This window comes from Mandrillus leucophaeus, unplaced genomic scaffold, assembly GCF_000951045.1.
Source record: "Mandrillus leucophaeus isolate KB7577 unplaced genomic scaffold, Mleu.le_1.0 Scaffold933, whole genome shotgun sequence".
Lineage (NCBI taxonomy): Eukaryota > Metazoa > Chordata > Mammalia > Primates > Cercopithecidae > Mandrillus > Mandrillus leucophaeus.
Window position 1 is genome coordinate 170,395 of NW_012110175.1, and position 22,290 is coordinate 192,684.

General features: G+C 38.2%; 1 protein-coding gene across 1 annotated transcript in view; it reads right to left on the reverse strand.

Moving 5' to 3' along the window:
* LOC105532132 (ecotropic viral integration site 5 protein homolog) overlaps positions 1-22,290 on the reverse strand; it is a gene marked incomplete at its 3' end in the record, with an annotated part of 264,948 nt that overhangs the window by 124,287 nt on the left and 118,371 nt on the right. The window contains exons 5-9 of the mRNA XM_011970220.1: positions 21,524-21,598; positions 17,217-17,342; positions 14,633-14,776; positions 13,618-13,707; positions 13,124-13,221 (exon numbers count right to left, since the gene is read on the reverse strand). Of these exons, the coding sequence (XP_011825610.1) occupies positions 13,124-13,221; positions 13,618-13,707; positions 14,633-14,776; positions 17,217-17,342; positions 21,524-21,598 (533 nt within the window). The remainder of the gene's footprint in view (positions 1-13,123; positions 13,222-13,617; positions 13,708-14,632; positions 14,777-17,216; positions 17,343-21,523; positions 21,599-22,290) is intronic.

Genomic DNA, 22,290 nt, shown 5'->3' on the forward strand with positions numbered 1-22,290 from the left:
ACTTATTACCGTTCTTCTCAAAATGCCCTCCTTCTCTTCACCTGGCCAACCTTTATTACAGCAGAGAGTAAAATTTTTAACACCAGATCATGTCACTTTTCTCAAAATCCTCTACTGGTTTCCCTTCAGATGTGGAAAAAGTCTGGCCCACGAGGAGGACAATAACCAACAAAACGTTTGACAGTAACGAAAACGTGCTAGATCTGTATTGTCCAATAGAGTAGCCATTAGCCATATGTGACTAATTAGCACTTGAAATATAACTGATGAATTAATTTTTAATCATATTTAGACTAAATAGCCACATGTGGGTAATGGCTACCACAGTAGATGGCACGGCTTTAAAAAGCCCAGCCCCCTACCATGTTTCTGACCTCACTGCTCACCACACTCCTATTTGCCTACGCTACTCCAGTCCCATCGGTTTTCTTCCTTTTCGTTTTTTGCAGAGATGGGGTTTTACTATGTTGCCCAGGCTGGTCTCAAACTCCTGGGCTCAATGGATCTTCCCACCTCAGCCTCTCAAAGTGCTGGGATTATAGGTGTGAGCCACTGTGCCCGGCCTCTCACCAGTTTTCTATCCCTTGAATGTATCAATCACATTCTTGCCTCAGTCTTTACATTTACTGTTATCTTACTGTAGGATATACTTCCCCCAGAAAATCCCATGACTCCCACTCTTACTTCCCTCTGGTGTCGGCTCAAATAGTACCTTATCAGCCTGTGAGCCCTATCTCTGCATGCCCTGGTCTAAAAGAGTGCCCATCTCTCCATGTCCTTTATCTGGCTTTGTTTTCTTCATGGCACTTTCACTGATGGATGTTACGCTGTATATCGTTCTATGTCAGTCTTCTGTATTTCGGTAAGTTCCATATCAGCAGGGATTTTCTGTTGCAGTCATAATTTAACCCTAGCAATTAGAAACAAAGGTCTTCAGCCAGTCATGGTGGCTCATGCCTGTAATCCCAGTACTTTCGGAGGCCGAGGCGGGTGGATCACCCGAGGTCAGGAATTTGAGACCAGCCTGGCCAACATAGTGAAACCCAGTCTGTACTAAAAATACAAAAAAAAAAAAAAAATTAGCTGGACATGGTGGCATGCGCCTGTAGTCCCAGCTACTCAGGAGGCTGAGGTTTGAACCTTGGAGGCGGAGGTTGCAATGAGCCGAGATTGCACCGTTGCACTCCAGCCTGAGGGACAGAGCAAGACTCCAACTCAAAAAAAAGAAAAAGAAAGAAACCAAGGTCTCCAAAATTGTACTCAGGTATCATCTCCTTCAAAGAACTACCTGAAACTTCCTCCTCTGCCATCATCCTTGCCATGTCTGTGGTCTTATTTTTCTGCTCATGTATCTGCTAAAAGAATGTTTCCTCATATACATTTTAAAGACTTCTAAATTTTGTTTTATCTCAAGTGTAAATATAGTTAAAAAGGACATACCGTTGTAATTTATATGTACTTTAAAGTTTTTCCACTGCAACTTAAGTGACATTTATCTTATTTATGGACAACGTCTACTCTAGGACCTAACTGGCAAAGGCAATCGTTATTATTAAACCAATGAGCCAAATTATATTTACTTCCTCTCATTAAAGTGTTGCATTCACTTTTCAATTCAAATAAACATGAATTAATAATTTGTCCCATAATTACAATTCTACTTCTGAATTCTAATTGTAAGAAAGATAAAGCAGGCTTGCCAAGCATTTCTCAGCTGGATGAAAACAGAAACCCAAATTAGAAATTAGAAAAATTCCATTTTTCGGATTGGCTTCCAAGATGGCCAAATATGAACAGCTCCGGTCTGCAGCTCCCGACGAGACTGACACAGAAGACAGGGAATTTCTGCATTTCCAACTGAGATACCTAGTTCATCTCACTGGCACCGGTTGAACAGTGGGTGCACCCCACAGAGGGCAAGCAGAAGCAGGGTGGGGCGTCGCCTCACCCGGGAAGCACAAGGGGTCGGGGGGATTTCCATTTCCTAGCCAAGGCAGACCATGACAGACTATAGTTGAAGAAACTGTACACTCCTACACTCCTGAGCAAATACTGAGCTTTTCCCACAGTCTTAGCAACCAGCAGACTAGGAGATACCATCCGGTGCCTGGCTTGGCGGGTCCCACGCTCATAGAGCCTTGCTCACTTCTAGCACAGCAGTATGAGATCGACATTCAAGGCTGCAGCCTGGTGGTGGGAGAGGCGTCCACCATTGCTGAGGCTTGAGTAGCTCAGAGTGTAAACAAAGAGGCCTGGAAGCACGAACTGGGCAGAGACCACCACAGCACAGAAAGGCCTACTGCCTCTATAGATTCCTCCTCTGCGGACAGGGCATAGAACAAAAGGCAGCAGACAGCTTCTCCAGACGTAAATGTTCCCATCTCACAGCTCTGAAGAGAGCAGTGGTTCTCTCAGCATGGCGTTTGAGCTCCAAGAATGGACGGACTGCTTCCTCAAGTGGGTCCCTGACTCCCGTGTAGCCTGACTGGGAAACACTTCCCAGTAGGGGACCACAGACACCTCAAACAGGCGGGTGCCCCTCTGGGATGAAGCTTCCAGAGGAAGGATTGGGCAGCAATATTTGCTGTTCTGCAGCCTCTGCTGGTGATACCCAGGTCTGGAGTGGACCTCCAGCAAACTCCAACAGATCTGCATCTGAAGGGTCTGTTAGAAGAAAAACTAACAAAGAGAAAGAAATAGCATCAACATCAACAAAAAGGACTTCCACACCAAAACCCCATCCGTAGGTCACCAACATCACAGACCAAAGGTAGATAAAACCACAAAGATAAGGAGAAACCAGAGAAGCTGAAAATTCCATAACACAGAGCACCTCTTCTCCTCCAAAGGATCGCAGCTCCTCGCCAGCAAAAGAACAAAATTGGACGGAGAATGAGTTTGACAAGTTGACAGAAGTAGGTTTCAGAAGGTCGGTAATAACAAACTTCTCTGAGCTAAAGGACCATGTTCTAACCCATCACAAGGAAGCTAAAACCTTGAAAAAAAGGTTAGATGATTGGCTAACTAGAGTGTAGAGAAGACCTTAAATGACCTGATGAAGTTGAAAAACATGGCACAAGAACTTCATGACACATGCACAAGCTTCAATAGCTGATTCAATCAAGTGGAAGAAAGCGACTGAAGATCAAATTAATGAAATAAAAAGAGAAGACAGATTAGAGAAAAAAAGAGTGAAAAGAAATGAACACAGCCTCCAAGACATACAGGACTATGTGAAAAGACCAAACATACATTTGATTGGTGTACCAGAAAGTGACGGGGACAACGGAACCAAGTTAGAAAACACTCTTCATGATATTATCCAAGAGAACTTCCCTAATCTAGCAAGGTAGGACAACATTCAAGTTGAGGAAATACAGAGACCACCACAAAGATACTCCTTGAAAAGAGCAATTCTAAGACACATAAAATGTCAGATTCACCGAGGTTGAAATAAAGGAAAAAAAATGTTAAGGGCAGCCACAGAGAAGGGTCGGGTTACTTACAAAGGGAAGCCCATCAGACTAATAGTGGATCTCTAGGAATAAACCCTACAAGCCAGAAGAGAGTTGGGTCCCACATTCAACGTTCTTAAAGAAAATAACTTTCAACCCAGAATCACATATCCAGCCAAACTAAGCTTCAGAAGTGAAGGAGAAATAAAATCTTTTACAGACAAGGAAATGCTGAGAGATTTTGTCACCACCAGGCCTGCCTTACAAGAGCTCCTGAAGGAGGCACGAAACATTGAAAGGAGCAACTGGTACCATTCACCACAAAAACATGCCAAATTGTAAAGACCAGTGACACTATGAAGAAACTGTATCAATTAACGGGCAAAATAACCAGCTAACATCACAATGATGACAGGATCAAATTTAAACATAACAATATTAACCTTAAATGTAAAAGGGCTAAATGCCCCAATTAAAAGACACAGACAGGCAAATTAGATAACAGTCAAGACCCATCGGTGTGCTGTATTCAGGAGACCCATCTCACGTGCAAAGATGCACACAGGCTCAAAATAAAGGGATGGAGGAAGATCTACCAAGCAAATGGAAAGCAAAAAAAAGGAGGGGTTGCAATCCTAGTCTCTGATAAAACAGATTTTAAACCAACAAAGATCAAAAGAGACAAAGAAGGCCACTACATAACGGTAAAGAGATCAATTCAGCAAGAGCTAACTATCCTAAATATATATGCACCCAATACAGGAGCACCCAGATTCATAAAGCAAGTCCTTAAGAGACCTACAAAGAGACTTAGATTCCCACACAATAATAATGGGAGACTTTAACACTCCACTGTCAATATTAGACAGATCAACAAGACAGAAGGTTAACAAAGATATCCAGGACTTGAACTCAGCTCTGGACCAAGCAGGCCTACTAGATATCTACAGAACTCTCCACCCCAAATCAACAGAATATACATTCCTCTCAGCACCACACTGCACTTACTCTAAAATTGACCACGTAATTGGTAGTAAACACTCCTCAGCAAATGTAAAAGAACAGGAATCACAAACTGTCTCTCAGACCACAGTGCAGTCAAATTAGAGCTCAGGATTAAGAAACTCACTCAAAACTGCACAACTACATGGAAACTGAGCAACCTGCTCCTGAATGATTACTGAGTAAATACTAAAATGAAGGCAGAAATAAAGATGTTCTTTGAAATCAATGAGAACAAAGATACAATGTACCAGAATCTCTGGGACACATTTAAAGCAGTGCATTCAGGGAAATTTATAGCACTAAATGCCCACAAGAGAAAGCAGAAAAGATCTAAATTCAACACACTAACACCACAATTAAAAGAACTAGAGAAGCAAGAGCAAACAAATTCAAAAGCTAGCAGAAGGCAAGAAATAACTAAGATCAGAGCAGAACTGAAGGAGACAGAGACATAAAACACCCTTCAAAACATCAATGAATTCAGGAGCTGGTTTTTTGAAGAGATTAACAAAATAGACCGCTAGCAAGACTAATAAAGAAGGAAAGAGAGAAGAATCAAATAGATGCAATAAAAAATGATAAAGGGGATATCACCACCAATCCCACAGATATACAAACTACCATCAGAGAATACTATAAACACCTTTATGCAAATAAACTAGAAAATCTAGGAGAAATGAATAAAATCCTGGAAACATACACGCTCCCAAGACTAAACCAGGAAGAAGTAGAATCTCTGAATAGACCAATTAACAGGTTCTGAAACTGAGGCAATAACCAACAGCCTACCAACCAAAAAAAGTCCAGGACCAGATGGATTCACAGCCAAATTCTTCCAGAGGTACAAAAAAGAGCTTGTACCATTCCTTCTGAAACTATTTCAATCAACAGAAAAAGAGGGAATCCTCCCTAACTCATTTTATGAGGCCAGCATCATCCTGATACCAAAGCCTGGTAGAGACACAACAAAAAAAGAGAATTTTAGGCCAATACCCCTGATGAACATCGATGTGAAAATCCTCAATAAAATACTGGCAAACCGAATCCAGCAGCACATCAAAAAGCTTATCCACCATGATCAAGTCAGATTCATTCCTGGGATGCAAGGCTGGTTCAACATACGCAAATCAATAAACGTAATCCATCACATAACCAGAACCAATGACAAAAAACACATGATTATCTCAATAGATGCAGAAAAGGCCTTTGACAAAAGTCAACAGCCTTCATGCTAAAAACTCTCAATAAATTTGGTATTGATGGAACATATCTCAAAATAATAAGATCTATTTATAACAAACCCACAGCCAATATCATACTGAATGGGCAAAAGCTGGAAGCATTCCCTTTGAAAACTGGCACAAGACAGGGATGCCCTCTCTCACCACTCCTATTCAAAGCATTGTTAGAAGTTCTGGCCAGGGCAATCTGGCAAGAGAAAGAAATAAAGGGTACTCAGTTAGAAAAAGAGGAAGTCAAATTGTCCCTGTTTGCAGATGACATGGTTGTATATTTAGAAAACCCCATCGTCTCAGCCCAAAATCTCCTTAAGCTGATAAGCAACTTCAGCAAAGTCTCAGGATACAAAATCAATGTGCAAAAATCACAAGTGTTTCTATACACCAATAATAGAGAGCCAACAAATCATGAGCGAACTCACATTAACAACTGCTACAAAGAGAATAAAATACCTAGGAATCCAACTTGCAAGGGATGTGAAGGACCTCTTCAAGGAGAACTACAAATCACTGCTCAACAAAATAAGAAGACACAAACAAATGGAAGAACATTCCATGCTCATGGATAGGAAGAATCAATATTCTGAAAATGGCCATACTGCCCAAGGTAATTTATAGATTCACTGCTATCCCCATCAAGTTACCACTGACTTTCTTCACAGAATTGGAAAAAACTAAAGTTTATATGGAACCAAAACAGAGCCCACATAGCCAAGGCAATCCTAAGCAAAAGAACAAACCTGGAGGCATCATGCTACCTGACTTCAAACTACACTACAAGGCTACAATAACCAAAACAGCATGGTACTGGTACCAAAACAGAGATATAGACCAATGGAACAGAACAGAGGCCTCAGAAATAACACCACACATCTACAACCATCTGATCTTTGACAAACCTGACGAAAACAAAATATGGGAAAAGGATTCCCTATTTAATAAATGATGCTGGGAAAACTGGCTAGCCATATGTAGAAAGCTGGAACTGGATCCCTTCCTTACACCATATACCAAAATTAACTCAGGATGGATTAAAGACTTAAATGTAACATCTGACGCCATAAAAACTCTAGAAGAAAACCTAGGCAGTACCATTCAGGACACAGACATGGGCAAAGACTTCCTGACTAGAACACCAAAATGGCAACAAAAGCCTAAACAGACAAATGGGATCTAATTAAACTAAAGAGCTTCTGCACAGCACAAGAAACTATCATCAGAGTGAACAGGCAACCTGGGAGAAAATCTTTGCAATCTACCCATCTGACGAAGGGCTAATATCCAGAATCTACAAAGAACTCAAACAAATTTACAAGAAAAAAACAAACAACCCCATCAAAAAGTGGGCAAAGGATATGAACAAATACTTCTCAAAAGAAGACATTTATGTAGCCAACAGACATATGAAAAAATGCTTATCATCACTGGTCATCAGAGAATGCAAATCAAAACCACAATGAGATACCATCTCACGCCAGTTAGAATGGCAATCATTAAAGTCAGAAAACAACAGATGCTGGAGAGGATGTGAAGAAATAGGGATGCTTTTATACTGTTGGTGGGACTGTAAACTAGTTCAACTATTGTAGAAGACAGTGTGGCAATTTCTCAAGGATCTAGAACTAGAAATACCATTTGACCCAGCAATCCCATTACTGGGTATATACCCAAAGGATTATAAATTATGCTATTATAAAGACACATGCACATGTATGTTTACTGCGGCACTATTCACAATAGCAAAGACTTGGAACCAACCTAAATGTCCATCAATGATAGACTGGATTAAGAAAATGTGGCACATATATACCATGGAATACTATGCAGCCATAATAAAGGATGGGTTCATGTCCTTTGCAGAGACATGGATGAAGCTGGAAACCATGATTCTAAGCAAACTAGGACAAGGACAGAAAAACCAAACACCATATGTTCTCACTCATAGGTGGGAGCTGAACAAAACCTGTACGTTGTGCACATGTACCCTAGAACTTAAAGTATAATAATAATAGTAATAAAGAAAACTTCCACTTTTCTTGCTTTGCTCTCTCAGGGGACACTCCCTCACGAGCAAGTCATTCTGAAACTGTTCTTTTTGTTTAGAGCTGCAGAGATTTTTTTACAAACTAAAGTAATGTACCATAGTAAGATCTAGATTGGCTGACAGGTTTTCCTTCCTTCCTTTAATAAAGTGGGAGAAGGCATGCTGTAAAAGGGAAGGTGCGAAGGAGAACCAAGGCACCTCTACTACAGAAATGTTATCAGACAGATAAACTGTAGGAAAGAATATGGATAGAAATTGAAAATCTACTTAACTAAGCTCTGAACATTTTCCTGACACCCAGCAGACTGTGTATGCCAGTTTGAAGACATACGGGTTAGGTATCTCTAACATATAATTTTAATAATCTGTTATATATTTGCATGTAATAAACCATTTACTTTTCTGTGCTGCCACCCTCCAACCAACAGGAAGCTTGAGTATTTTTGAGAGGTACGTCCAATTGTGAGTTTATTATATATTCCAAGACTGATACTTGGTAGAAATGAACAAGACTTATCTTTTAATACTGACAAAAGATTACAACCCAGATTACAAACAACTAGCAACCACTAAGAAGTCAAAGCAGTATGAAGTAGACACTGCAAGAGAAAAGGGAGGAAAAAAAAATAGAAGAAAAACATGAAGCCAATAAACGTATGAAAAGATGCTTACTCTTATTAACAATCAGGGAAATGTAAATTAAGTAGAAAATGAGACATTTTATACTGGCCACAATGAGAACTCATACACTGCTAGGTTAGACTATAAATTAGTGTCAGTCTGGCAAAATTTTGTGATGCTGAACACAGCTTACTTTGCAATGTTAAAGCATTCTGAATACAAGCCTGCAAGCCCTTAATAATGCCCCCTGTGATTGATAAAAATTAAGCAGATTGGCAAAAATTAAGAATAACCAAGCACTGATGACAAAGTAGAACAATGAGACCATTTTTTTAGACAGGGTCTCACTCTGTCACTCAGGCTGGAGTGCAGTGGCACAATCGTGGATCACTGCAGCCAGGACCGCCCAGGTTCAAGTGATCCTCCCACCTGGCCTCTTGAGTAGCTAGGACCACAGGTGTGCTGGTGCCACCACACCCAGCTAATTTTTGTATTTTTTTGTAGAGACAAAGTTTCACCATGTTGCCCAGGCTGGTCTCAAACTCCTAGGCGCAAACAATCTGCCTGCCTCAGCCTCCCAAAGTGAAAGGACTACAGGTGTTAACCACCGCACCTGGCCACAATAAGAACTCATATACTGCTGGGTTAGACTATAAACTAGTGTCACTTCGGCAAAATTTTGTGATGTTCAACACAACTTACTTTGCAACATTAAAACATTCTGAATATAGGCCTGTAAGTCCTTAATAATGCCCCCTGAAAAAGAATAGACTAATTCAAAGGAATACCATTCCCACTAACACTTTTCTCTGGAATTTGGTAATTAAAGGGACTAATGAAGTTTTTTTGTTTTGTTTAAGAGAGAGGGTCTTACTCTGTCACCCAGGCTGGAGTGCAGTGCTGTGATCATAGCTCACTGCAGCCTCCAACTCCAGACTCAAGCCATCTTCCCACCTCAGCCTATGGAGAAGCCAGGACTACAGGCACCTAGTTAGCTTTTTTTATTTCTTGCAGAGATGGGGTCTCGCTATGTTGCCCAGGTTGGTCTCAAACTCCCAGGCTCAAGCGATCCTCTTGCCTGGGCCTCCCAAAGTGCTGGTATTGTGGGTGCGAGCCATCATGCCTGGCTGAAATAATGAAGTGTTTATATGTGTTTCCAGTAGAATGAAGTTAGCTGCAGTTAAAGAAGAAAAGGTTATGAAGAAAGCTGACTGATAAAAGTAAGAAGAATGACATTTTAAAACTCATGCTTTTGTTATCCTAAATGAAACAATTTAACATGAAAAGTATCCCCAGTGATACTTCTTTTTTTGGAGACAGAGTCTCACTCTGTTGCCAAGGCTGAAGTACAGTGACGCAATCACAGCTCACTGCATCCTTGACTTCTCAAGTGATTCTCCCAACTTAGTCTCTTGAGTAGCTGGAACTAAAGGTGCACACCACCACACCTGGCTAATTTTTGGTCTTTTTTCTTTTTTTTCTTTCCTTTAGAGATAGGATTTCACCATGTTACCTAGGCTGGTCTTGAATTCCTGGCCTCAAGTGATCTGCCTACCTCGGCCTCCCAAAGTACTGGGATTATAGGTGTGAGTCACTGTGCCTGGCCCTCAATAATACTTTTGAGCAGACTGAGTCAAGAGGTGGAAAGTCGTAAGGAACTGGATATTCTTACGATGCCAAAATATTAACTTACAAAGTACTTACTAGGTGCCAAGAGGGCCATCACAGCTATTATAATAAAGAAATCTGTCATTACCTTAATCTAGTCATCAATCACGGCATCTCTAATAACAGTGAGACAGACATTATACATCTTTTAAGATGAATAAAGTACATGGTATCACCTATTAAGTACTCTTGCCAGAAATGTTCATGCTCAATTAGATTAAGTCTTCACATTAGCTCCCAGTTTATAGAAAACACAAGAGATACAGAAGTTAAATGAGATGACAAGGAAATAAACAGATGAATCCTTCAGGTTTGATATTCTCCGTAAAACTCACTTGGTCTCTTCAACAAGTCAATATATTAAAAAGGAAGATTGGAATAGGTAGTGCTGATCTAAATTTTAGAAAATGTAAGTGAACAACCGAATACAATGTAATCAATGGCAAGGAAATTTTTGGCACAACTGAGAAAATGTGAACATAGACTGAGTATTAGGCAATATTATGGAATTACTGTTAAGTGGTGAAAGCAATGTGGTAAAGGAGGCAAATTACTTTATGGACATGAATACTGACGTATTAAAGAGTAAAGTGTCACAATTTCTGAGCTTTACTTTGAAATACTTCGAAAAAAATAAATGACAAAATATTAACAATATTTACTTTGAAATACTTTGAAAAAAATAAATATGACAAAATATTAACAATTGTTAAATGCAGACAATAAGCAATGGATATTTATTATTCTATTTTTCTGTATGTCTGAAAATTTTCCCAAGTGAAAAAAAGCAAATAGAATGTGACCTGTAGCTAATGAGTAAAATCCATTGTTTCCTTCACAGCTAAGCTTCATAAAAGGAAAATGAAATGCTATGTTGAGGAAGGTTTTATTTTGTTGCTTCTAAGTCAGAACTAAAAATTATTTTCTTAGATTGAAGAAAATGAAACAACAGAGAGAGAGAGATTGAAGATAGCGGACAGAAGGAATAGTTAATGGAGCAAGGAGCTGGAAGAGATGGAAATGAGTAACATCATGTATTCTGAATTAGCATTATAAAGGAAAAAAATACTGTATTCTACAAGGAGAAGAAAAAGAACATAGCTAAGTCTACAAGCTGGAAGACAGCAAGTTTAGGAAGTTTGAAAATGATTGCTGAATTAGGAATAAGGTAATCTGGTGAGAGTTAAGTATGGCAAAAAGGGGATGGGAGTTTGGGAAGAATGGTAAGGTTTGAAGTAACCACTGTGAGGAATCAGATAATTAATCAAAGCCAATATAAACACACATGGAAGGCCACTGGAAACATAATTTACTGTCAGCAATCTCAGTAACTATGCAACAACAATTGGCTACATGAATACAGGAAACAAAAGGGCAGAGGAAGTACAGTTGTTCGTATCAGAAGAAGGCTTTTACACCTCAATCTAGAGATCTTGATAAAGCAGAATGGGGAGAGCATGAATAAGGAAGTGAAAGAACTAGGGGGCCAGAAATCTGATAAGTAAACAGGATTAATTGAAATTTCAGAAATGGATTGTACATATGACAAGATCTATACAAGGAGAATTAGTTACCAAGAAGGTTAAGGAACCTCATTCTCTATCAGACTTCTAAAGTAAAATAAATTCTCTGCCTGGCTAGTGTGAGTTCAATGTGGTTTTACCACGTGACAAAAATTGAGGTAATTCATTTTTATCAGTTACAAGGCACAGCAGCTTTTTGGTCTGTATGATGTCTCCACATGATGGTAGTTATTTAAAATGTATCAACATGATGGTGCTTATTTAAAACATCACAAGCAACTTATTAATAATAAAAGTTGAAGCTAAAAAATTGGCTCAGCTTGCTTTTGTCAATTAGAGCTAACTTTTTAATTTTTTTTAAAGAGATAAGGTATCACCTATGTTACCTAGGCTGATTGTGAACTCCTGAGCTTAAGCAATCCTCCTGCTTCAGCCTCCCGAGTAGCTGGGACTACACATCATTTGTGCATGGAAAAGCTAACTAATTTTAATAACAAAATTCTCACTCATATTTAAATACACTTTGTGGAGTAGGAATATCCATGGGAGTAGTATGTTGTACATGTTAATGTAATTTCATATTGCAGCAGAAAAGAAACTGCTAACTGCTAGCATAGAGTATTGTTTTCATTTCAAAGCATTTTATGCCATAGAAAGTACATGACCACAGGTTAAGAATTAAGTGCTGGAAGCTAGAGAAATCATGGCTATTATTTTAATTAATACACTTAATCTGTTTCAAAAATAAAACTAATGAGCCAAGACTGTTTATTTTGAACTTTTAGGACATGCATACCAAAAAAAGCTTCATTAGAAAGTAGCACAATAAATAAAATTTGAACAGGTGCAGCGGCTAACATCTGTAATCCCCACATTTTAGGAGGTTGAGATGGGAGGATCACTTGAGCCCAGGGGTTCGAGATCAGCCTGGGCAACACAGTGAGACTCTGTCTCTACAAAAATATTTTTTAAATTAGCCAGGCATGGTGGTGTGCACCTGTAGTACACCTGTACTTTAGTAGAGACAGGGTACTTCCCGTACTTAGGAAGCTGATGTGGGAGGACCACTTGAACCCAGGATTTCAAGGCTACAGTGAGCAGCCATGATCACACCACTGTACTCCAGCATGGGTGACAGAGCAAAAGCCTGTCTCTAAAATAAATAAATAAATTTTTAAGTTCTCAATCCATACCTCATGTCTATCTTGCTGGTTATGCTAATTTTGAACTTAAGTGACACTCTGGGGTCAAACTAAGAGGAAAAGAATGTCAATGAATGGGACCACACCAGAAAAGTGGTTTCAAAAATAACAGCATCCTCATATATGTATATCCATTCCAGGCTCCTAATTCTAGTCAACAGGTAAAAGGAAGAAAGTTTTAAAGGTAGTACATGCTAGTCCCATGCACCACTATTAAAAGCAGTATATTCTAATATTAGCTTTATGTTATAATGAAACTAATACCACCAAAAAAAAAAAACAGTTCTATAACCTGAGGAGGAAAACTGTATCACTAGAATGTTTTGCAACTTCCACTGAATTTCCAACAAAAATATAAAATACTTACTTTTTCATTTTCTTTGAGTTGTATTTGACTTGGTAAGCTGCTTGGATTAGCTTGTCTGGGACACCGTCAAACTGATGTGGAATGACCTTTTGAAAGTGCTAAGATACAATAAAAGAAAAATATAAGAATGACTTAAGTGCTGTTAATAGTGAAATCCAAAGACATTCAAGAAATTATGGGCTGGGCGTGGTGGCTCATGCTTGTAATCGAAGCACTTTGGGAGGCTGAGGCAGGTGGATCACTTCAGGTCAGGCGTTCAAGACCAGCCTGGCCAACGTGGTGAAACCCTGTTTCTACTAAAAATACAAAACTTAGCCGGGTGTAGTGGTGCACGCTTGTAATTCCAGCTACATAGGAGGCTGAGGCGGGGGAAGGATCACTTGAACCTGGGAGGTGGAGGTTGCAGTGAGCCGAGATCATGCCACTGCACTCCAGCCTGGGCAACAGAGTGAAACCCTGTCTCAAAAACAAAAAAAAAAAAAAAAGGAACTTACCTGTAACATCCCTTCCATGTCAAGTTGCATCAGTTCTGCCTGATTCATCTGAAGAAGTGCTAATCCTACACGAAACACTATTTCTAAACCCTGAGGAAACAAATTAAATAAATCTAAATTTATCTTACTCTTCCATCAACAAAAACAAGTCATTTGAAATAATACTAAGGTAAGCATTTAGGGATCTAAACTAGAGGCTGGTAAACATTTTCTGTCAAGAGTCAGAAAGCAAATATTTTAGATTTGATGGGCTATACTGTCTGTCAAAATTACTCAGCTCTGTCACTACAACCCCAAAGCAGACATACACAACACATAAATAAATGGGCAGGGTTGTGTTCTAGGAAAACTTTATAAAAAACAGGTGTGGAAGGACAGATTTGGCACAAAAATCTGTCCATCTGATTGGGACATGAATCACAGTTGGCCAACTGTGATCTGAACTAATTTAGATAGGTAATACAAATTGATTTTCCCAAGATGTAATTAATAGCAACACTGAGTTCACAGACTAGAAAATAAAGGATTACCTCTATGTACTACTGACAAAAGGACAATAACCTGCAATGTGTTCAGAGAATAGAAGAAACATGCTTATTACTTCTTACTCTTTGGATGACAGATGCATTGCAACAATTTTAACTGTAAGACAAATATTTTACCTCTCACAAACTTTCACTGTATTAGTTAGGTGATAAAGAGATATGGTTAACAGTGTAGGCTCCAAACTGCCTATGTTTGAATCCTTGTTACAACACCACCTATGTATTGTGTGTCCACAGACACGCTACTTAACCTTTCTCTAAGTCTCAACTTCCTCATCTATCATCTAACAAATGGAATAAAAACAGTATCTACCTGATAGGGTTACTACAAGGTTTAAATGGGATATTCCATGTAAGCAGTTTTGCATGGGACACATGGCTTTCCTTCATTGCTCTCCTCATTGCCCTGCTCTCACTAACTCAGTGACCCCTTTGCTCAGCTCCTGCTCTTTGTCTGCCCATTAGCTTACCTCAGACATAAAGATATCAAATATCCTTGTTGCAATTGGTAGTGGAAAAGTTGTAAGAAAGATAGTCAGAAACCAGGATGATGCATACATTGAGGTATGAAAACTCTGAGATTGAAAATGTACAAAGAGCTCTGGAAGATGCTCCTAAAGGGAAGAAAACAGTTAGTTATAACACAGTAAAACTGAGTATTTCAAATTAGATCATTATATTTATACTAGATCAGCCTATACCAAACACAAAGATTAGATCAAGCATCATATGGAAAACGTAAGACATAGAATTTGAAACATTTGGGACAGTGGCTAGTATCTAGGAAAGAAAGAAGGGGAAAAGAATGCGAAGTTGGAATTTTGAGTATAACATTTAATTTATTAATAAAAAGAAACCAATAAAAGTTTTACATTTGTTTAATCCTGTTGGTGGATACAAGAGTGACTGATATTTTCTATACTTTTCTATCAACTATAATATTTCAAAAAGACGTTTAAAAAGAAAAGAAATGTCATGTTAAAATACTTTCAGGCACTATCTACCATTGATCATTCTTACCTTCCTAAAGAATAGGAAAAATACTCAAAATACAGATGTTTCAGCAAGTCTAGTAATTCAAAACATAAATAAGACTTTTTTTTTTTTTTTGAGACAGGGTCTCACTCTGTCACTCAGGCTAGGGTACAGTGGTGTCATCTTGGCTCACTGCAACCTCTGCCTCCCAAGCTGAAGCAATCCTCCCAAGCTGAAGCAATCCTCTCATCTCAGCCTCCCAGGCAGCTGGGACTACAGGTGCACACCACCATACCCAGCTAATTTTTTTTATTTTTAGCAGAGACAAGGTTTTGCCATGTTGCCCAGGCTGGTCTCAAACTCCTAGGCTCAAGTGATCTGTCCACCTCAGCCTCCTAAAGTGCTTGGATTAGAGGCATGGGCCACTGCATCCAGCCATAAATTACACATTAATTGAAAAATATAACATTAAGAGAGTTTAAGGCTGCTAAAAACAAACTTACTATTTCAGAAAAGAATTAATTAAGAATAATCTCAAGTCCAGCCACAGCGGCTCATGCCTGTAATCCCAGCACTTTGGGAGGCTTAGATAGGAAGACCACTTGAGCCCAGGAGTTCAACACCAACCTGGACAACATAGTGAAACCCTGTCTCTACAAAAAATTAAAAAATAAAAAATAAAAATAAATAAAAAACTATTCAGTTGCAGTGTTATATACCTGTAGTTTCAGTTACACAGAAGGCTGAGGTAGGAGGATGGCTTGAGCCCAGGAGGTCAAGGAGGCAGTGAACCATGATTGTGTCATTGTACTTCAGTTTGGGCGACAGAGCTAGACTCTGTCTCAGAAAAAAAAAAAAAAAAAAAAATTTCATCTCAAGACCTATTCTGGCTTTTTCTTTAAAATATATAGAAACAAAAAATCTGTACTCCATAATGTACAACTATTGTATGTCAATCAAAAAATCAGCTGAGCACGGCAGTGGCTCACGCCTGTAATCCCAACACTTTGGGAGGCCAAAGTGGGTGGATCAGGAGGTCAGGAGATCGAGACTATCCTGGCTAACACGGTGAAACCCCGTCTCTACTAAAAATACAAAAAATTAGCCGGTTGTGGTGGTGGGCACCTGCAGTCCCAGCTACTCGAGAAGCTGAGGCAGGAGAATGGTATGAACCCAGGGGGCAGAGCTTGCAGTGAACCGAGACTGCGCTACTGCACTCCAGCCTGGGCCACAAAGCGAGACTCCATCTCAAAAATAAATAAATGAATAAATAAAAAATAAAATGTAAGAACATTTTACATATCCCCTTGCTCCCACCATAGATAGAAAAAATTGGAGTTTATAAGGCTGCCAGGAGACAGGAAACTAATAAAAATGGCTCCCATGCCAGCTGATTCATTAGCCTATTTTCTTAAATTCAGCTCATTTAATTGAAATTGAAATTTAAATAAGTGAAAATATTTACATTATAGCAAACTTAAATATACAAAATATAAAAATTAAATCCAGAAAGGTAAAATACTTCAAAGGTATTTTTCCCTTGATTTTGATTCTGCTCCTATTCTCTCCACCTTCATTCAGTCACTAGATAACTTGAGTCTTAAACTAGCAACGTAAAAAGAAAACATTACAGGAAAAAAAATTACGGGCTAGTAAAAAATAAAAATAAAATAAAAGTAAAAAGGCAGAGGAGAGGACTCAAAGAGATAGAGTCTCAAAATAAGGGGACTGATGTCAGTGTGATAATATCATAAAGCTCCTGTAAGAGAGCTTAGACCATGTAACAACAATAGGATATAATAAGGAAATTCATGTGCTTACATAAGGGGTGTATAGTACATTTGGCAGAAATGCTTAAGGATTGAATACGAAAACTGGAGTCAAGTTCTAGACTGTGATCTACCTAATGTGAAGGGTCAAATCATACATAAACCAACCAAAAAAAAAATCATGTAATTAAAACACTTACACATTCAAGTGCTTTAATGCTTTTAACATTAAATTTGATCAGTTGGCACTCAGAACAAGATATAAAAAATACAACGGCAATATGTCTTTTTATCAACACTGCACTTTTACCTGTATCATACATTCAAACTGGTACATACAAAGGCCCAATTCTGCCATACTTGGTTTAAAAAGTTCACGAAGTCTATAATCTTGCATTAATTTAACAAATACACAGAAAGCTTCTTCTTCTGGCATCTACATTGGAAGGAAAAAAACAACATAGGTTAATGTTCTATGATACACAAATAAACCAATGATATTTAAACTAAGTACCCAGCCAACCATAAGCACTGTTTGAGTGGCTGTGTGCTGCAATGCTAAGAGCAATTAGCTAAGAATCAGAAAGTTCTAGTCTCCCATTCCATCACCAAGAACGAGAAGTTAAACAAATCTTACAATCTCTGAAACCAACTGTCTCAACTTGCCTCATTCATTAATTCAACCAACAAATACTGATTTATAGCCAGATACTTTTCTCTCTCTGGGTATACAGCAACGAACAAAATAAACACAATTTCTATTCTCAAGGAATCTGAACTTTCTAATGGAGGGAGGCAGACAAGACACGGAATAAATCAACTAATATGTATGTCAGATGGTGACAGATGCTACAGAAATAAAACAATGTAGGGTAACAGGGAATGCTGGGGAGACACACGGCTATTGATGTAGATCAGGAAAGGTCCCCTGATATGGTAACAGTTGAGCAGAATCCTGAAGAAAGCAAGGGAGCATTTGAGGAAAGAACAGTTCCAGAAGACCAAAGAGTACAAAGGTCCTAAAATGGAATCACACTTGGCATGCTCAAGAAACAGCAAATAGAGAACTACTAAATTAGAATACTATGAGTGAAGCTTACGTCATGGAGGAGAAATAACAGGGAACCAAAATGCAGAGGGCTGTAGAGGCCATGGTAAGGATTTTGACTTTTACCTTAAGCGAGAGAGAAGGTTTTTTGAGGATTCTGAGCAAAAAGTCATATGACATGGTGCAAGTATTAAAAGGACATGTTAATTATGTTTTCATATTATCTGAAATTGGGGTTTAAAGTTACCAATTTCACATTTTATGTGTAAATCACCAGGATATCATATCAAATAAGATAATTAATATGAAAGCTCTGTAAAGAGCTACAAAGATATTCAGAATACTTAGGCAAGTAACTACCCAAAGTGTTAAGCCATCTTTCTCAAAATAATAAAATTTGCTAATTCTCATTCATTCCCATTATACCGGTGTGTTTCAAAAGAGAACATCCCAAAAGATCTCCAGGCCTTCTTCTTGCTGAAGACTGCTGCTAATAACAAGACATTTTCCCTGGCCTTGACACAGCCACGGACAGGAGCCAAGAGTTACTCTTGGCAAAACCTGCACTTCTTCCTTCCTCTCAACACACATGGCCACAGTTCTACTTTGGAGGTTATCTCTATTAATTATATCAAGCTCCACAGTCCCACTGAATTATGTCAGTCACTACCAGAAGCCCCAAATCCCAGGACTCTCATCCTACATGATTTTACTGCTCCCCTAATCTGACCCCATTTCCAATCTTTCCTAAATCTTTTCCACAGCATTTTCTGGAACCCATATCCTACCATGAACACAATAGTCTACCTATATCCTCAATCTCTTTTCCAAATGTTGCTCTCTTTCTTTAGCTGAAATCTGGATTTCCCTTAAGAATATTTCAACACTGAAACCTGGCTCTCTCCTAAGGTAGTTGCGTTCTCTTTTCTCTCCCACAGCACTGGAAAGGGACAGAGATTACCGAGGTATATGTCCTCACGCGATTTAATCATTGTACGAACATCATAGAGTGCACCTACACAAACCTACATCATATAGCTTACTATACACCTAGGCTATATGCTATATAGCCTATTGCTCCTAGGCTACAAACCTGTACAGTATGTTACTGTACTGAATACTGTACACCACTGTAACATGATGGCACATATTTGTATATCTAAACATTGAAAAAGCAAAGTAAAAATAGGGTTTATGATCTTAGGAGCGCACCATCATACATGCAGTCCACTGTTGACCAAAATGTCATTATGGAGTATGTAATTATAATTTCCCTTTTTGTCTTACAACAATTTCTTCTCTTCTGAACATATCAAAACAAGTTTCATTCCCTCTCCTCTTTGCAATAGCATTAATATGGGAACTAGAGGAGAATTTTTTTAATGGCAACATTTTAAAAAATAAGTTGAGGTAATTTGGCAAAAGAGGAAAAGGAGACAGAAAAAGTATCACTAGGTCCTTCTCAAAAAAATTGAAACCATGGCAACAAAATGAAAAAATGTGACATGGAGTGGCATATACCAAGTTGTTTTATAGTCATTCCTTTCCATTAGAAAGAAATCAAGATGCTTGAGTCCTAGAGCAATGTGCTGCTACATACTTTCTCTGTGACTCTGAGCTGATAAGAATCCATGTCTTTTGCAAAGGTCTAATGCAGACAATATACCTAATTTTATAGGAGTGAGATACACACAAAACATACATATCCAACACTTTTAACCATTTTGATACAATATGTACTAACTTTGCAAATTTTATCAGACTCTGAGTTACATTTCTAAACTGAAGTTATGGGAGAACAATATACCATAAGATGTGAGCATAAACTTCAGAAACAAAAAGAGGAGCTTTTCTACCTTATGGCCCTGGGTCATAAGTGACTACTGTTGTGTTAATATATTGCTGCCACTGACAACAGCTAAGTAGATCAATCACCAAAATATTATTTATTACTCCAATGGTGGTAATAATACTTATTAAAGTTAGTATTTCTACCACCACTGCTTGCCCTGTCTTGAAGGAAACCGTGATTCCTTGAGGATTCACAGGATTCACAGGATTCCTAGAGAGCTAGGTCAGCTGTTCAGAGATCCAGACCTCAAGCAGAGAAAAACTGCTCTTTAGATGCCCAAAAGAAATGACTACTAAAAGGTCATTGTGGAGCTAACAGGAAAATAAAAGGAACAGAACAGCAGCAAAAATCACTAGACTGATAATAAGGATGTCTGAGTTCAGTAATGAAGGATCTATCAGTACTAAACAATCAAAGTAGGAAAAGCGTAATTTCAATTAGCAATAATTGTGCCTTGGATAAACCTCATTGGCTACGATATTGTCACTGCGCAAAGCTGGAAAATCGTAATTTTGTTAAACAACTATACCTCAACATTAACAAACCTAGTTTTGCATTGTATTATTTATAACCTAATTCCACTTAGAAATCAATAACCACTGGGAGCACTTCTTATGTGTTCTTACATATGCTATAACACAGAGTAAAAATTATTTTTATTATTAACCAGTGTCTCTGACATCAGGTTTATTCTACTCAGAAAAGAGGGGTGTGTATACTCCTGACAGCAACAGAGCTTTAAAACTCAAAGCAGTTGGGAAACTGAAGCAAAGCATCAGGAAACGGTTTGTGATTCCTGCTTTGCTTTTATCTACCAGGATGCATGATTTGGGTAAATCACTGAACTTTCACTGCCTATCTCCTATGGGCCAAACACCATGCTAGGCTTCCACATACATTACCTCAAATAACCCTCACAACTAATCTGAAAGTAGATAGTGTTATCTTATTAAGGCTCAGAGAGAGGTTAAATAATCTAGCCTAAATTCATACAGCATGTGCAGAACTGAGTTGCAAAACCACCCTATATGACTCAAACCAAGTATCTCCATGATTCCTTTTCAGGACTAAAATCTGAGACTAAATAAAGACTAACACGGACTTAACATTTCAACAAAGTTGAAGAGATAATACTATATGCCATTTCCCTTCAAAGCTATGATTATCCTACCCCTGAATTCTGAAAACATCCCACCCAAACCCACTGCACAATTACTCAATAACAAAGTTATATCCTTACGGAGTAAAAGTGGCTGAGTACCACTATTTTAGAGCATACAGTGAGGTATGCATAATGAGCTTTTAGCTCCATGATAAATTAAATTCTCTACAAATCTCTAAAGATATTCTACAATATAAACAAGATTTTCTTACCAACACTTTAATTATTCCCTCCTTGGTTAGAAAAAGATTACTCTTCATTAAATGTTAACAAATAAGATTTTAAACTACTGTAGATACAAGCTTTAGTAGAATATTGTAGTAAAAATGTATACATCATTAAGTTGAAATTTCATTTGGTGGTAAGATATTATTGTATGTTATTTTAACACGTTTAATCTTTTAAAATGCAAACTAAATATTTGTATTCAAATTATGCCTAGGAAAAAATACCCATATCCACTTATATTTAATAAAAACAAAGATGTTTTTTAAACTCTCCAATCCAACTTTAATAAAGAATTTCATTGGACATTTAATACTTATATTAACTTACCTGCATAAGCAACAATCCAACTATAAAAGCACTTCCTTGACAGTAACCAACCTCACGATCTACTAAAGAATAAGCCTAAAAAGTAAAAAAAAGTTGTTCAAAATACATGGTAAGTTATACCTTCCTTCTCCAAAAAACCTAAAATTGGCAAGACAGGCAGATTAAAAGACCATTTATTTTTGAGAAAAGCTCTTGCTTGCTTGTTATAGATGTTACCCTATACATATTTAAAAAGCAAATGTTTTATTACATGAAATTTTTATTTTGACAATCTCCCAATCCAAACTTGGTAGCTCCTAAAGACATAAAATAAAATAAAATAAAATAAAATAAAATAAAATAAAATAAAACACAGGAATTTGTAACAGGGCTTAAACGTCAAGTAAAATTGAGCCAGGCATGGTGGCTCATGCCTGTAATCCTAGCACTTTGGGAGGCGGAGGCAGGTGGATCACCTGAGGTCAGGAGTTCGAGACCAGCCTGCCAACATAGTGAAACCCTATCTCTACTAAAAGTAAAATTTAGCTGGGTGTAGTGGCAGGCGCATGTAATCCCAGCTACTAGGGAGGCTGAGGCAGGAGAATCGCTTGAACCTGGGAGGCAGAGGTTGCAGTAAGCTGAGATCACACCACTACACTCCAGCCTGGGCAACAAGAGTGAAATTCCATCTCAAAAAAAAAAATCAAGTAAAATTTATATTGATGTAGATAAAACTAGACTAGGTTTAAAGCAAAGGATTGGCAAAATTGAAATGATTTAACAAGAAA